Source organism: Schistocerca serialis, chromosome 5 (assembly GCF_023864345.2).
Source record: "Schistocerca serialis cubense isolate TAMUIC-IGC-003099 chromosome 5, iqSchSeri2.2, whole genome shotgun sequence".
NCBI lineage: Eukaryota > Metazoa > Arthropoda > Insecta > Orthoptera > Acrididae > Schistocerca > Schistocerca serialis.
Window position 1 is genome coordinate 577,893,326 of NC_064642.1, and position 18,293 is coordinate 577,911,618.

At 40.0% G+C, this 18,293-nt stretch overlaps 1 protein-coding gene across 1 annotated transcript in view; it reads right to left on the reverse strand.

The window, feature by feature from the left end:
* LOC126480793 (zinc transporter 5-like) overlaps window positions 1-18,293 on the reverse strand; it is a 258,821-nt gene that overhangs the window by 90,562 nt on the left and 149,966 nt on the right. The window contains exons 4-5 of the mRNA XM_050104106.1: window positions 11,735-11,892; window positions 9,515-9,682 (exon numbers count right to left, since the gene is read on the reverse strand). Of these exons, the coding sequence (XP_049960063.1) occupies window positions 9,515-9,682; window positions 11,735-11,892 (326 nt within the window). The remainder of the gene's footprint in view (window positions 1-9,514; window positions 9,683-11,734; window positions 11,893-18,293) is intronic.

Consider the following 18,293-nt stretch of genomic DNA (forward strand, 5'->3'; position numbering starts at 1 on the left):
ATGGACTGGGGGTAAGATATGGAAGAGGAAGCCGTCTGGTAGAATTTTGCACAGAGCATAACTTAATCATAGTTAACACTTGGTTCAAGAATCATGAAAGAAGGTTGTATACATGGAAGAATCTTGGAGATACTAGAAGGTATCAAATAGATCGTATAATGGTAAGACAGAGATTTAGGAACCAGGTTTTAAATTGTAAGACATTTCCAGGGGCAGATATGGACTCTGACCACAATCTATTGGTTATGATCTGTAGATTAAAACTGAAGAAACTGCAAAAAGGTGGGAATTTAAGGAGATGGTACCTGGATAAACTGACTAAACCAGAGGTTGTACAGAGTTTCAGGGAGAGCATAAGGGAACAATTGACAGGAATGGGGGAAAGAAATACAGTAGAAGATGAATGGGTAGCTCTCAGGGATGAAGTAGTGAAGGCAGCAGAGGCTCAAGTAGGTAAAAAGATGAGGTCTAGTAGAAATCCTTGGGTAACAGAAGAAATATTGAATTTAATTGATGAAAGGAGGAAATATAAAAGTGCAGTAAATGAAGCAGGTAAAAAGGAACACAAACCTCTCAAAAATGTGATTGACAGGAAGTGCAAAATTGCTAATCAGGGATGGCTAGAGGACAAATGTAAGGATGTAGAGGTTTATCTCACTAGGGGCAAGATAGATACTGCCTACAGAAAAATTAAAGAGACCTTTGGAGAAAAGAGAACCACTTGCATGAACATCAAGGGCTCAGATGGAAACCCAGTTCTAAGCAAAGAAGGGAAAGCAGGAAGGTGGAAGGAGTATATAGAGGGTCCATACAAAGGCAATGTAATTGAGGACAATATTATGGAAATGGAAGAGGATGTAGATGAAGATGAAATGGGAGATACGATACTGCGTGAAGAGTTTGACAGAGCACTGAAAGACCTGAGCCGAAACAAGGCCCCGGGAGTAGACAACATTCCATCAGAACTACTGATGGCCTTGGGAGAGCCAGTCCTGTCAAAACTCTACCATCTGGTGAGCAAGATGTATGACACAGGCGAAATACCCTCAGACTTCAAGAAGAATATAGTAATTCCAATCCCAAAGAAAGCAGGTGTTGACAGATGTGAAAATTACTGAACTATCAGTTTAATAAGTTACAGCTGCAAAATACTAATGCGAATTCTTTACAGATGAATGGAAAAACTGGTAGAAGCTGAGCTCAGGGAAGATCAGTTTGGATTCCGTAGAAATATTAGAACACGTGAGGCAATACTGATCTTACGACTTATCTTGGAAGAAAGATTAAGGAAAGGCAAACCTACGTTTCTAGCATTTGTAGACTTAGAGAAAGCTTTTGACAATGTTGACTGGAATACTCTCTTTCAAATTCTAAAGGTGGCAGCGGTAAAATACAGGGAGCGAAAGGCTATTTACAATTTGTACAGAAACCAGATGGCAGTTATAAGAGTCGAGGGGCATGAAAGGGAAGCAGTGGTTGGGAAGGGAGTGAGACAGGGTTGTAGCCTCTCCCCAATGTTATTCAATCTGTATATTGAGCAATCAGTAAAGGAAACAAAAGAAAAATGTGGAGTAGGTATTAAAATCCATGGAGAAGAAATAAAAACTTTGAGGTTTGCCGATGACATTGTAATTCTGTCAGAGACAGCAAAGGAGTTGGAAGAGCAGTTGAACAGAATGGACGGTGTCTTGAAAGGAGGATATAAGATAAACATCAACAAAAGCAAAATGAGGATAATGGAATGTAGTCGAATTAAGTCAGGTGATGCAGAGGGAATTAGATTAGGAAATGAGACACTTAAAGTAGTAACGGAGTTTTGCTGTTTAGGGAGCAAAATAACTGATGACGGTTGAAGTGGAGAGGATATATAATGTAGACTGGCAATGGCAAGGAAATCGTTTCTGATGAAGAGAAATTTGTTAACATTGAGTATAGATTTAAGTGTCAGGAAGTCGTTTATGAAAGTATTTGTATGGAGTGTAGCCATGTATGGAAGTGAAACATGGAGCATAAGTAGTTTGGACAAGAAGAGAATAGAAGCTTTTGAAATGTGGTGCTATGGAAGAATGCTGAAGATTAGATGGGTAGATCACATAACTAATGAGCAGGTATTGAATAGAATTGGGGAGAAGAGGAGTTTGTGGCACAACTTGACTAGAAGAAGGGATCAGTTGGTAGGACATGTTCTGAGGCATCAAGGGATCACCAATTTAGTACTGGAGGGCAGGGTGGAAGGTAAAAATCGTAGAGGGAGACCAAGAGATGAATACACTAAGCAGATTCAGAAGGATGTAGGCTGCAGTAGGTACTGGGAGATGAAGAAGCTTGCACAGGATAGAGTAGCATGGAGAGCTGCATCAAACCAGTCTCAGGACTGAAGACCACAACAACAACAACAATCAATGATAGTACACAATGTTTGAAATGTGTTGTTTTACCAGAGTGCAGTCATAATGACTAAGCTGCTCCCGAAGTTCATACAACTACGACTACTGTGGGAAACTGTCTACCACACTTACACCATTAGCATCAACAACGCAAGTTCTAGTCAACACTTTGGATGCTCAGTTAAACTGTGAAGCTACATATGAGTGCAAAATGCCAATCAGCTTTACCAAAGAATTCTACGAAGCATTGAGAATCATAACCACTACAAATAGGTAGGGAGAGCTCTAGACCACCGGTTTCCATAATCAGCAACAAATCATCGTGAATGGTAACAGCAGATGGGCAAGATCTTTTTGTATTCCTAAGGAGGTGTTACCATCTTCACCAGTTCTGGCCTATTTAATGCTGCTGCTGATACAGAGCTACACACTGATGATAGTGTTTTGGGATAAGTGGAGTTCTTGAGCAAACCCGGGAAGGTCCTGAAAGACTAATTGCTTATGTCTCCAGATTACTCAGCCCAAGAAGAATTACTGTAAGACTGATATAGAATGCCTTACTATTGTTTGGATAGTTGTAAGTTCTAACCGTATTTATATGACAGCAGAGTATTCACCTTTGTGACTGATCACCAACTTTATTATGACTGAAAAGCCTGAAGGGTCCATAATTGCAACTGACAAGTTGGGCTTTTAGTTTCATGAATATGAATCATATCACAATAGCATACAAAAATAGATGAAAAAGTAAGAGTTCTGACTGCCTTTCACAGAATCCATTGGAAGAACATTACTGTGCTGGTTATATCCCAGTTATTGTTGAAATAATGAACATTGTATCTTAACAAAGGGAAGATCCAGTGTTGCTGAAGACCATATAAAATTTATTAGGGTCATTGCAAATTTTGGTGATACACATCCCAGCAAATTAGCTTACCACACCTATTTTCATTCTCTGCTTTTGTATGGCACCATATTCTGGGGTAACTCATCACTGAGTAAAAGAGTGTTCATTGCACAAAGCGTGTAATCAGAATAATTGCTCATCCAAGATCATCCTGCATACAATTATTTAAAGAGCTAGAGATCTTCACTGTAGCCTCACAATATATATATTCTTATGAAATTAGTTATTAACAATCCGAATGAATTCAAAAGTAATATCAGTGTAGATGGCTACAACACTATGAGACTGGATGATCTTCACTACTAAAGGTTAAATCTAACTTTGGCTCACACAAACGTCTTTGGTCACTTACCTAATAGCATCAAAAGTCTGACAGATAGCCACATAGCATTTAAAAGGAAATTAAAAGAATTTCTTAATGGCAACTCCTTCCACTCATTAGATGAATTTTTGTGAACTTTTGGCTATAGTAAGTGGGTAAATTCCCCAACTCCACAACAACAACAAAAAAAGTGTCATATAATATTTTGTGTAATGTAATATCTTGTATGGACACCTTTTATTAACCTGTCATGTTCCACATTATTACAAAGTGTCTTATTCATGATCTATGGAACAAGTACTAATCTAATCTACCCTAATCTAACAGCAAATAAAGAATTTGTCAAAGGAGAATTTAAATCAATAGCTGGAATGTTGTACAACAGAATTGTGACCAAATGGGAGAGAATTCATTGTTCATCATTCCAGTTCATTTATGGCCAGAGAAACTGATGTATTTTTCATATCACTCAGGTCATCTGGAATTCATGAAGACCCTTGATAGAATCAGATTCAGGTATCACTGACCCAGTCTCTATTGATGTGCCAGACATTATGTAAGCCACTGTTGGAAATGACAATGATGGAAGCATGTGCCTCATTTACCCACAGGATGCCTGGTACCACTTTCTCCTACAGTTGCTCCATTTCACCAGACTGGAACTGACCTTTCAGGGAGGTTTCCCAAATCAGTAAATAGGAATAAATGGTTTATAGAGCGCACTGACTACCTAGTCTGACTGGCTTTGACCAAGACTGTACTGGCTGTCAAATCTGTAGGCCCCCCCCCCTTTCAAAATATGCAATTTTGAAGCATGGGCCAGCACATGTCATAATCTCTGATTACAGAAAAGTGTTTCAGTCAAGACTGATGGCAGATGTAATTTCACAAAGGAACATCATCCACCGGATGACAACTGCCCAGCATTTGCAAGTGAATGGCCTCACAGAGCATTATAGAAGATCTCGGCAGATATGTTCTCGATATATAATGATACCCAACAGAGAGGCCGGTTCCCAGTAGTGCCTGTTGTGACATCCGCATACAACACAGCAAAGCCAAAAACTTCAAGTTTGATGGCATTTTGCTTGCTCCACAGCTGATAAGCTGAAACAACAATAGATACTTTTTTTCCTATTTTAACCTCATGATATTCTTTATGATTATAACACAGAGTTCATCGTCAAAATTGTAAATTAAGGCAGATGGAGAGCATAAAGAGTTTAGAGGCCCAGATAAGAATCATGAATGTCATGGCACCAAAGACATGTTTCAGTTACACCTGTGTGGCAGGCCAGGTCCTCAAAATATTAATGCACCACTTTGACCCATGCCAAACACTATGCCGCTTTCAGATGTCACCTATGAAATTGAGGATTATAATCCTATATTGACAACAGAAAAGCAAGGACTCATCCATAATCTACATGAAACCCTATCAAAGTCCTGAGGTACAGATGAATAGCAGGAGCTTCCAATATAAGCAACATTAAGATCCAATGATCGCAATGTCTCAATAGGTAACTTAATTTTGATGTTGCAGTTACAAGGAAGATGTGATAATACAAGTTGAGTATGAGGATCCATCAGTGCCACTACACAAAAGACCACTACCAATATCCAGATTCAGATAGCTATACCGCACTTCAAAACAGCAGGTTCTGAGAAAGAGAAAGCAATGCCATGTGTGTTTGTCATCCGCCTTGGTGTAATAGTTACCCCTGATTCTTTAAAGAATCGAGCATCCATGTATAAAATAGTCTCAACCTTCTGATTACTTTACAAATGAGTCAGTCTGTTAAATATCTGATGTTAAGTATACAAGAAGAGGAAACAAGTTAAAACATAATGACTGTTGTAGCAATTTTACTGAATGAACAGTAAAAATGTAGTAAGTGATAAACTTTTTTTTCTTTCATCATTACGTGGGGAGAGGGGAGGGGTGGGGGGTTGTCAGCAAGAACAAGTTTCGCGAAGGTTTGAAATACATGTAATGTTCATTGTAAGTCATTAACTGCTCCCATTCTCAAATATTGGATGAACGTAGTCTGGGTATTTGTGTGTGGTTAATTACCCGACCTCAAGATATATATACACAGTTTATAACTGTAATACTTCCTTACAATGTTGAACCTTTCATATACTATTGTGTCAGCATTTTAATTTTTTTAATTCAGGCACTATTTGTGTGAAATACTGAAAAGCAAATTTTTGTTGCTCCCGGAAACCATTACATAGACAATCACTTACTTTATGAGTAAGTATATCACTTACTAAATCACTTTAGCTTCTAGAAGATTTTGGGGCTGCCTCATAGAAGTTATATGGAAGGATGGAATTTGTTAGAACATTCTCAGCAGAGACAGATACCATGTGTACTTTTATGTATGCTCAACTACACCAACAACTGATTTGACAAGTGTTGTTGTAGATATAATACCCCAGGAACAACATCATAATAATAATGTGAAACTTTAAATTTATGAACTCTAACTTCATTTTCTTTGGTAGGGATGTAATCAGGGAACTGTTATCTGCAATTCAGCAGTGTTTCAGACTTAAATAAAGATACACAGCAATACAAAGCTTCCCTTCATGAAAAATCCTCAAAACCCACTAGCTACTTGTTGCTGCTGATAACTGTTCTTAGACTGACAGATAGTTCATAATCATTCTGCAGTGCGTTCTGCATCTCAGATTTTGACATTTTTGAGGCTCTACTCCTCCAAGCCGGCATGTGGTCTTCCTCTTGAGACCTCCTCTGATATATTGCAGCCAAAGTAAGCTCCAGTGGTCCTGTGGGGAGCAGGCTGGCAGTAGTGGCAACAGCACTGAATACCAAATATCTGAAAAAAGCTATCAATTCTTTAGTTACACCATGCAAGGAAATACACTACTGGCTATTAAAATTGCTACACCAAGAAGAAATGCAGATGATAAACAGGTATACATTGGACAAATATATTATACTAGAACTGACATGTGATTACATTTTCACACAATTTGGGTGCATAGGTCCTGAGAAATCAGTTCCCAGAACAACCATCTCTGGCCGTAATAACGGCCTTGATACGCCTGGGCATTGAGTCAAACATAGCTTGGATGGCGTGTACAGGTACAGCAGCCCATGCAGCTTCAACACGATACCACAGTTCATCAAGAGTAGTGACTGGCGTATTGTGACGAGCCAGTTGCTCGGCAAGATGCTTTCATTTGGTGAAAGATCTGGAGAATGTGCTGGCCAGGGCAGCAGTCGAACATTTTCTGTATCCAGAAAGGCCCGTACAGGACCTGCAACATGTGGTTGTGCATTATCCTGTTGAAATGTAGGGTTTCGCAGGGATCGAATGAAGGGTAGAGCCACAGGTCGTAACACATCTGAAATGTAATTTCCACTGTTCAAAAGCCGTCAATGTGACCAAGAGGTGACTGAGACGTGTAACCAATCGCACACTATACCATCACGCTGGGTAATACGCCAATATGGTGATGACGAATACACACTTCCAATGTCCGTTCACCGCGATGTCACCAAACACAGATGCGACCATCATGATGCTGGAAACAGAACCTGGATTCATGTGAAAAAATGACGTTTTGCCATTCGTGCACCCACGTTCGTCATTGAGTACACCATCGTAGGCGTTCCTGTCTGAGATGCAGCGTCAAGGGTAGCTGCAGCCATGGTCTCTGAGCTGATAGTCCATGCTCCTGCAAATGTCGCCGAACTGTTCATGCAGACGGTTGTTGTCTTGCAAACGTCCCCATCTGTTGACTCAGGGATCAAGATGTGGCTGCATGATCAGTTACAGCCATGCTGATAAGATGCCTGTCATCTTGACTGCTAGTGATACGAGGCCATTGGGATCCAGCACAGAATTCTGTATTACCCTTCTGAAACCACTGATTCCATATTCTGTTAACAGTCATTGGATCTCGACCAATGCGAGCAGCAATGTCGCGATACGATAAACCGCAATCGCGATAGGCTACAATCCGACCTTTATCAAAGTCAGAAATGTGATGGTACGCATTCCTCCTCCTTACATGAGGCTTCTCAACAACGTTTCACCAGGCAACACTGGTCAACTGCTGTTTGTGTATGAGAAATCGGTTGGAAATTTTCTTCATGGCAGCACGTTGTATGTGTCGTCACCGGCGCCAACCTTGTGAGAATGCTCTGAAAAGCTAATCATTTGCATATCACAGCATCTTCTTCCTGTTGGTTAAATTTCACGTCTGTAGCACGTCATCTTCGTGGTGTAGCAATTTTAATGGCCAGTAGTGTATATGATTTTGTCAACAGCTTCTGGTCTAGTGGTTAGCACTGCTAAGTCTACATTGCAGGGTCCTGTGCTCAATTCAAGGCTGGGTCAGAGATTTTCTTTGCTCGGGGGCTGGGTGTTTGTGATGTTATAATAATTTCAACTAATTCTCATCAGACACACCAGTCTCCGAAATGGTGTCAAATAGAAAGACTTGCATCGCCCAGCTGAACAACCCCAGAAGGGGTTTCCTGGCCAATAATGTCATACAGTCATTTCTATCTAATGTTTCTTACACTCTCTGCTAACAACTTCCCTACAACAATGTCAGTTCGTAATTCCTTGCAGTTTCATACTCCATCTAGTAACATGTAATTAGAAGTCTACTATTAAACACTTTGGGTAATACTATAAAACTAGACTACTTTAGGGAATAAAGCACTTTGTATTTATACCACAGCAGGTGCTGATTTCCACAGCAAAGTTCACAATTTAAATACTCTCATAAAGTAAGTGTGATTGTGCGAATTTCTCTGAAAGTGTCCGGGAATGAAAGAGGCGTGTTTGAGGGATTTTTATTTATGTTTTTCTGCAAAAACAAATAAGTGAAGTTTATACCAAATATACTGCAAATCACCCCACAGATCACCAGAATACTCTGTTCTGTAAGAGACAGTAAAGCACAGGCAGGCTATATGAAAAAGTGCCCAAAATTTCATAAACTTCATGAATGAAGTAGTTATGTTATCACAGTATGTCACAGAGCATGAAGAAATTGGTTTCTGCATTTTGGAGATTAATGTTATTTCTTATCTAGGTTACAAAAGAACAGCATATCACTTTTGGACAATTAAATAATAAGTCGGTTGTCTACGTATGTCATTGCAATGAACAGCTTTAAAGATACAACAGATCTTCAGTTCATGTAGTACACTTACTAATTTCTGACAAGTATTTGCAAGATTTAAGTTAAAAGAGAAATAGAATCTAGAGTTGTCAAAATTTTCAAGTTGGCAGATAACAGTATCACCAACACAATACCACTGTACATAATTCTGAGAAGATCTGAACATTCACTACTGTACCAATTTTCAGCCATGCCTCATTACCTGGACCAAAACTATACTCTCCCACATTGCTGTCACACACACTATCATCCCCCCCGCCACCCTCATGTTTTTCCACACATGCCAGCGGGGTTCTTTCTAGGAGACTGAATGGGCTAGAAACACAAATGGGGACTATAAACACAAATGGAAACTAGAAACACAAATCGAAACAGAGAGGTAGAATACAACTGTACTGGGGACACAAATGAAATGCAGTAACAAAAAGAGGTAGAATACAACTGTACAATACAATCAGTATTCAATCAGGAAGCTATGTGTAATAGGAAAAGTGTAATCAAACTATGAGAGTCACCTTGCTTTAAGCCTTGTGACAAGTATCATGAAATAGTCCAAGCAAGCTATCTGACAAATCAGATCTAATTTACTTTGAGCAAAATAAGTTAATTTTACCATTTTTGTGTCTGTATGTCAAGAAAAAAATGTTAACAAGAAAGTCAAGGAATAACCAACAGTGAAAGCCAAATATCACATTTCTTATAAAAAATAACTTTACAATAATTTACCTGCAGAAATAATGATACAATTGTCCACGGGAGAAGCACAACACCCTCTGTCAGCGTTGACAGAGCATGAAGACGTTGTTCACCACCAACATCTTGCGAAGCACGCTTGCTCAACATTTCCGCACCAGCACGGATTGGCAGGACACTCGAAAGCAGTACGACGCCCAACTGAAACAAAAATTTATGTTCCATTATTTGCAAGTCTTGAACTTCAACACTATCTTATTGAATAACGTGATTCTGTAACATTCACGTTAAACTACTTCTATGTTTTAATACCTGCCATTCTTCTAATATTTTCATTGCAACAGGGTGCACAGCCACAATAAACCTTTTGAAAGAAATAAGTTTTCTGAACTGGGTGCTTTTTACATCCATTTTATTTTTATTTTGTATACTATGATGTTTCGGCTCTGCAGCCTTTTTCAAGCAAAATATTTAACCCGTTAAACATGTATGTTTTGTCTTTCAGTCATATGATATCAGAATTAATGCACAGTTGATCAGGCTTGAATGTGTGCTATTGTTTGTACAGAACTGGATATACAGCTCTAAAGCCAAGCTAACCACAAACTGCCCATGATATTATATGACTGTAACCTTAAACATATGTGTTTAATGTATTAATAAATTGCTTGAAAAGGCTACACAATGTCACAGCATATAAAATAAAAATAAATGAGATAAAAAAAAAAAAACAGTCAATTCAAGAAACTAATTTCTTTCAAGGAGTATATCAGACTTTTCTGAAAGTACTGGAGAGACCAAGAAATGCTATCAATGTCTAACACCCTTATGATTGAGGAATTTTTTGATGTTCATCTTGTAACAGTGGAGAGGAGGCAACATCTGCTCACTATAAGTGAGATGAACACAAGGGCTAAATGTTTCCCTGGCAAAGAGGATCATGGCCTTTGGAGAACAGGTAAGCGGGTGATGGGACAGGGCTCCATCTTGTTTACTGGGTTGAGAAACAGTTCCCAACAGTGGGTGAACCAATGGCACAGAATGGTGGAGCAATTAAAAACCACTCACGTAAAGACCCATAAGCTTATCTATTGTTCAAAAATGATGGAAATTATGAACCAGTCTCATGTTAAAGATACCAGAATAGTCTTCCATATGTACCTCTGAGAGGAGAAACATAGAGCTAAAACAGAGAATAAAACTGGGATAAATGTAGAATAGCAATGCAAAATACAAAATCAATGGGGAAAGTGACAGACTGGAAAACATAACTACAGTTGGACACATTATTGTTGAATGAATTAAAGATGAGCAAATGCAGATGGGTAAACAATGTTTCAGCAACTAGGAATATACTACAATTCTATATCTATCATTCCATAGGGACTGCAAAGACCAATTTATATTAAGCACAGAGGCATTTAAGCAATCAGGCTCAATATGCAAATGGAATGAGGATAAAGTCCTAATAAGTGGTGCAATGGAAAGTACCCACTGTCATCCACTTCACTGTGGTCTCTGGAGTACAGATGTAGATGTAGGAAAAGTGTCTGGCAGCATTATTGATACTGCAACACTGGAGATAGCTATGCAGCTGGGAGCAGTCACTCATATGGAAGCAGCATGTTGCTGCACAGGACAAGGTGAAGGTTTCATGGGCTGTGTTCCATCAAATGAGCACGGACAACTGCCTTGTACTGCAGATAAAAGAATGCCACCACAGTACTGGTCACTTGTGATATTATGGCAACAAAGCTACCAACCTACGAGATCTATCACACCAGGTCAATTATGCCAATGCTACTGAGCTATTCGGACTGCACTTGTGAACTCTACTTGGACTGTTGGTGACTTTGCCATTGACTTCTTTTGACTACGAACTGATTTTTGAAGTTAAGAGACCCTTGCTGCTCTCCCAAGAGACAATCAGTGCTCATTCTTGTAATTTATTTGTATTTTGTCCTTGCACAATAAAGTGCAGCAGTTGACAAGCATTAAAACTGCAAGAAACCAAGTTCTTTCACATAATCTATATAAAATAGTATTACCATGTATTTCAGTATCTGGTATTTTGGAATTTGTGTGAAACTGAAAGGAAGGAAATGTGATAAGAGAGAGAGAGAGAGAGAGAGAGAGAGAGAGAGAGAGAGAGAGAGAGAGGTGGGGGGAGGTAAGTGGGAGGTGGGGGGAAGTAGATGAGGAGGGAGGAGAGAGAAATAATGTATTCATATAAGAACAGATAAACTTTTATACCTTATGATCTGCAAGTCCAAGCCAAGAACCAATGCCAGAAAACAAATGACTATGTCCAGAATTTTGCTCATTTTCATCATGATCAAGAAATATTAAGGTTAACATTGCAGCAAGAAAAAGTACGCCACCACGAATAACTGCTGGTTTTGCACTGCCACCTGTAACATAAAAAGGAAACTGAATATTAGACTAAAATGTAGAAATGAAAAAACCTGTTTACTTATACACATTCATTAAACAAAACATACTAATTACAGAAAAAAATTAAAAGTGGTGCTAATTGTGTATTTCACTTAGCTAGAAAGGAAAAAAATCGCTTTCACAAGTTAAGATAATCAGCTTATTACATATTCCTGCAGACAGGTGAGTGCTGAAATACAATGCAAATATAATAATTACTGTTTTAATAAATAAGTAAATGCCCTAAACGAAATAGAGTTACAAGAAGTATTTAAAATGTAAACAAAAAGGAAGACAGTTACAAAACTGCAGAGACTGGAAAAATGAAAATCTGTTAAATAGTTTTAATCTGTCAGATAGGTCAACATCAGCTACCACATTGCCAAAGAATTAAAAGTTTCATTCCAGTACCTTAGAATACTAATTATGCATCAAAAGCAACGTCTATGTAAATATAGTGTTTGGAGATAAGAAACTTGGTGGTGTACAGGAGGGTATCAACAATCTACATGCATCAAAAAAAGTTTTGCATCACCTCGGCTAAAAGAGTTCTGGAACCTGTACAGAAAATTGGAATAGAAATCAACATAAACATCATTTCCGCCCTTTTTATTGCTCATCAAAACCACACACTGCATGTTGTACCACCATAGAGTGAGACCTTCAGAGGTGCTGGTCCAGATTGCTGTACACACCGATACCTCTAACACCCAGTAGCACGTCCTCTTGCATTGATGCATGCCTGTACGCATCATGGCATACTATCCACAAGTTCATCAAGGCACTGTTGATCCAGATTTTCCCACTCCTCAATGGCGATTTGGCGTAGATCCCTCAGAGTGGTTGGTGGGTCACGTCATCCACAAACAGCCCTTTTCAATCTATACCAGGCATATTCAATAGGGTTCATGTCTGGAGAACATACTGGCCACTCTGGTCGAGCGATGTCGTTATCCTGAAGGAAGTCATTCACAAGATGTACCCGATGGGGGTGTGAATGGTCATCCATGAAGATGAATGCCTCACCAATATGCTGCAAATATGGTTCCACTATTGGTTGGAGGATGGCACTCATGTATCATACAGCCATTATGGCGCCTTCCATGACCACCAGTGGCATACGTCAGCACCACATAATGCCACCCCAATACAGCAAGGAACCTCCGCCTTGCTGCACTCGCTGGACAGTGTGTCTAAGGCGTTCACAGCCTGACTGGATTGCCTCCAAACACATCTCCGACGATTTTCTGATTGAAGGCATATGCAACACTCATTGGTGAAGAGAACTTGGTGCCAATCCTGAGTGGTCCATTTGGCATGTTGTTGGGCACATCTGTACCGTGCTGCATGGTGTTGTGGTTGCAAAAATGGACCTCAACATGGATGGTGGGAGTGAAGTTGCACATCATGCAGCATAATGCGCACAGTTTGACTTGTAACACAACATCCTGTGGCTGCACAAAAAGATTTATTCAACATGGTGGCGTTACTGTCAGGGTTCCTCCGAGCCATAATCCGTACATAGCTGTCATCCAGTGCAGTAATAGCCCTTGGGCGGCCTGAGTGAGGCATGTCATCAATAGTTCCTGTCTCTCTGTATCTCCTCCGTGTCTGAACAACATCACTTTCGTTCACTCCAAGATGCCTGGACACATCCCTTGATGAAAGCCCTTCCTGGCACAAATTGACAATGTGGATGCGATTGAACCACGGTATTGACCGTCCAGGCATGGTTGAACTACAGACAACACAAGCTGTGTACCTTCTTCCTGGTGGAATGACTGATCGGCTGTCAGACCCCCTCCATCTAATAGGCACTGCTCATGCACAGTTTGTTTACATCTTTGGGCGGGTTTAGTGACATCTCTGAATAGTCAAAGGGACTGTGTCTGTGATACGATATCCACAGTCAACATCTATCTTCAGGAGTTCTGGGAACCGGGGTGATGCAAAACTTTTTTGATGTATGTAGTTTAGTGCATAACATCCATGACTGGAACAAAAAAGGAGAGAAATTTGATAAAATGAAAGAGTTGATTCTAATTATATTATTCACGGTCAAAGTAGATATCACACACACATGGATCAAAGGAACAACAATGAGGCAGGAAAAGATGTAAATCAGTAATTATTGCATCAGAAACTTGAAGTGGAGCTGAGACTTTCCATTTGCAGCAGATACTAAGAGCCCCTAAATATATTCTTTTATATGGAAACACAAGTTGCAATGTTCCTAAATGTGCATTAGAAGCTACTAACTGAAATGTGTAACAAAAAATAAACTCAAAGATGGAAACAAATGTGATGATATAAAATCCTGGATCAATTACAAATAATAAAAAGAGTAAAGGTACGAACTCTCTGTATCATTGAGGTACTGTCAGTTGATACCACACAAACAAAAGTGAAAACATGGCAATACCTGTGTGTTTGTTACTCATCACAAGCAGCTACAGCATGCAGGCAATTTTGCTGAATTACAGGACTGTTTAGTAACATACTATTAGTCAAAGAACACGAGCCACAATTACTGGAAAAATTCAACAGTGTTAGTATGAGACCTAGGTTGGAGTTAGAGGCGTTTGCAACTAACATCTGTAAAGTAAATGCAAAAACCTAAGTTAACGACAGTGCCAACAAATCAAGCATGCACAAGGTGAAGCAGTGAACTCTGGATGCCTTTCTGAAAAGATTATCCATTTGAGTTGGACACAGAGTCAAGAGGAGAGTTACCAAAAACTTCACAGGAGGTGACAATCTCATTTGCAACACTTGCAATGATCAATGACAAAACTAACCTACAGAGCAGAAAAGGACCTTCCAGATGGAGGTAGTATGTAATTACTGCACTGGGCATTTGCAAAGAATATGTGGGTAACCACTATGCAAGAACTGTGGTCAAGTAGCGCAGCACGAAAAGGAAACAGGATGTTTCTCCAAAGACGCTGTTGGAGAAAGTAGGGGTTCAGAGCCAGAAAGTCTCGACAGATCAATGCAGGATAATTAACCAGAAGGTTGCCCCCTCATGGTGGAAGCCAGTGAGAAATCCCTAAAGGCAATGCAAGAACAGGACCTAAAATTGTCCCTAGGGTTTTCCAAAGTTACTGCCAAGATGATTAAGGATACCAGAAGTTACATGGCAGCAAGCTGGTGGTTGGAAGTTTTGCAAATAAACGTGCTGCACAGTAAGGGAGAAACTGCTGCCTTGAGACGCCTCTGGGCAGACAGGATGTAGACACAACCTTGTTCCAAAAACCCTACCTAGCAAAAGGGGGTGCATCAGGCCTTAGAGGAATTGGAGATAAGCCATGAATCTAAAATCACCTAGAGCACTTATTTATACTAAAAATAGAATTTCATTCAAGCCAATAGCGAACATCTGTTCTGGGGTCTAGGATGAAGCAGTGTGTGAAAGGGGGTGTGAGAGAATTTGTATTGGCCTCAGCACACCCTTCTTACAAGGCTCCTCCTTCCCAGGCAGAGAGAAGGTTGGTAAACAGCTGCCTGCAGCTGAATGAATACTGCTGGTTGGCTGTGATTCCAATGCCCATAATGTGGAGTGGGAAAGCAGTGACACCAACAGCAAAGGTGAGTATTTGCTTGAATACTTACTGGAGAACATTCCAGTGATCTTGAAGAGGTAAGGAACCCACCTTCATGAATAGAAGAAGTGAGGAAGTAACTATCATAACTTATGAGTCCATCTTAATGGGTAGTTACATCAAACAATGGTTTGTGGCAATGGAGCCATCCTTATCTGACCACATGTATATTAAGTTTGGGGTTGAAATGGTTGTGAAACAGATCATCGTCTAGCGGAATCCTAAGAAAACATACTCGGATTCATATAGGAGAGACCTAAACTCACACCCATCTGAACTTAAAACTTCGATAAGAAATTCAATAGATGTAAGGGAAATGGCAGAGAAAGTTACGTTTTTCATCATGACCATGGACTTAGGAAATTGTCCAATCACAAACAGGAATGTGCCTTTGTGGAACAATGAACCTGATTTGTAAAGAACACAGATAAGAAGACTGTTCAACTTTGCAAGAAGGAAGAACTAGGGGTAAAATATCAGAAGACCCCTGCCCAATACACGCAATCGAAATAATCATCCTGGAAGACATTCTGTGATAAGACGGAAGGTGCAACTGTCAGGGCCAGACTTCACAAAATCCTCACAAGAATACCAACTCCACACTAAGGAAGGAGGATAATGAGTATACAAGGACAGCACATGACTAGCTAGAGATGCTTCTCAAGATTCACTTCCCTCAGTGCATCCTGGCAGATGATTTAGACCAAGATTCAGTCCCTGTGAAACACTGGTTTACAAGCAACCAACAGAAGAACTGGGAATTTGCCAAAGAATGTGTTGAATCCAAGAAAATCCAGTAGGCAATGGGAACACTAAAAAAAAATTCAGCCTACAATAAGCAGAAGAGGATTGTTTGGAACCAGTCTAGTAGCAAGTGTCATTCATACTGCTTGGAGGACAGTGAAGGGTGTTTGCTTTCTGAGGCCAGGGAGAACTAATCACACCATGGTGACGGTTATGAGACAAATCAGTCTGTCCTCCTTTCTTTTAAAGAGATCAGAAAAATTCTTTAATGTGTACATTAGGAAAAGAAGGTTAACTGAGATTCCTCTATGTGAAAATCAACACACATATCAACCAGGCAAATCATGTGAAACTGCACTTCATCAGCTTGATGGAAAGGTAGAAAAAGATCTACACTTTCAGGAAATTGCTCTCTGCAGCTTCCTGGATATTGAGGGGGTTGTTTGAATACGGCCTGTGAATCCATCATTGGAGCTGCAGAAGAGCAAGGCTTTAAGGCCACTACATGTAGGAGGAGTAAGATCATGCTGAATAGACGAAATCTGGGAGCCACCATAAGGGACATGAAATGGTGATCAACATGACCGGAGGGTGACTTCAAGGTGGAGTTTTGTCCCCACTATTATAGAGCCCAGTTGAAGAATTAAATGCTAGAGTTTACTTTTGTCTACAATACACAGATAATTTAGTCATAGTAATACTTGAAAAATCTGTAGGTAGCATTAAAATACTGGCTCAATGTGTTCTGAAGATTGTGCAAAACTGGTGAAAGAAACAGGGTCTAAGGGTCAGGCCCAGAAAAACAGTTGCAGTATTATTCATGAGGAAGCAGACAGGAAGCTTAAGCTCTTTGACAAAATTCTACCAGTTCTGGGGGTAGTGAAATAACTGTGAAACTAACATGGTACCCCCCCCCCCCCCCCCCCGACATAAATAATATAAGTTCCAAGGTAAAAAGTACTTTCATGTGCACTAGAATGGATGCATAAGTTATGACAGTTACTTCCTCACTTCTTCTATTCCTGAAGGTGTGTTCCTTACCTCTTCAAGATCTCTGGATTGTTCTCCAGTAAGTATTCAAGCAGGTACTCACCTCTGCTGTCGATGTCACTGCTTTTCCACACCACGTTGTGGGCATTGGAATCACAGCCAATCAGCAGTGTTCATTCAGCTGCAGGCAGCTGTTTATCAATTACTTTTGAACACATTATGGGAGTGGCAGTGATCAATGTCTTACAAATATTTACTATTAAAAACAGTCTTGATCACGATTTATGTATCAAGGTGACCAGTTTCGACCACTACTGAGGTCATCTTCAGACCATTGAGTAGGAATCTCTTTCTGTTGGAGAACCACTACTCCAACAGAAAGAGGTTCCTACTCAATGGTCTGAAGATGACCACAGTAGTGGTCGAAACCGGTCACCTTGATAAATAAATTGTGATCAAGACTGTTTTCAATAGTAAATAGCTGTTTATCAATCTTCTCACTGCCTGGTAAGGAGGAGCATTGTCCTTGTAAGAAAGGTATGCTGAGGCCATTACAAATTCTCTCAACCCCCTTCCATACACTGCTGTATCCTGATGGTCAGTAAGACCCCAGAAAATATGTTCGCTACTGGCATGAATGAAATACTATTACTAATATAAATAAGTGCTCTGGGTGATTTTATATTCATGGCTTATCTCCAATTCCTCTAAGGCCTGATGCATCCCCTTTAGGTAAGTAGAGTTTTTGGAACAAGGTTGTGTCTACATCTTGTCTCCCCAGAAGGTGTCTCCCGGCAGCAGTTTCTCCCTTACTGTGCAGCAGGTTTATTCACAAAACTTCCAACCACCAGCTTGCTGCCATGTGGAATAAACTGGGATCAAAGACCCAGGAACATGTAGTGGATATGTACAACTGTAATATGATCGATGATAAATTGTGGGGGGAAAGTAGAATAGAGGGTGACTGCTAAGAAGCTTGAGAAGATTCAGAGAATGGCCCGCCTATCCGTAACAGAGGGAAGTAGCAGCACACACACTGCTGG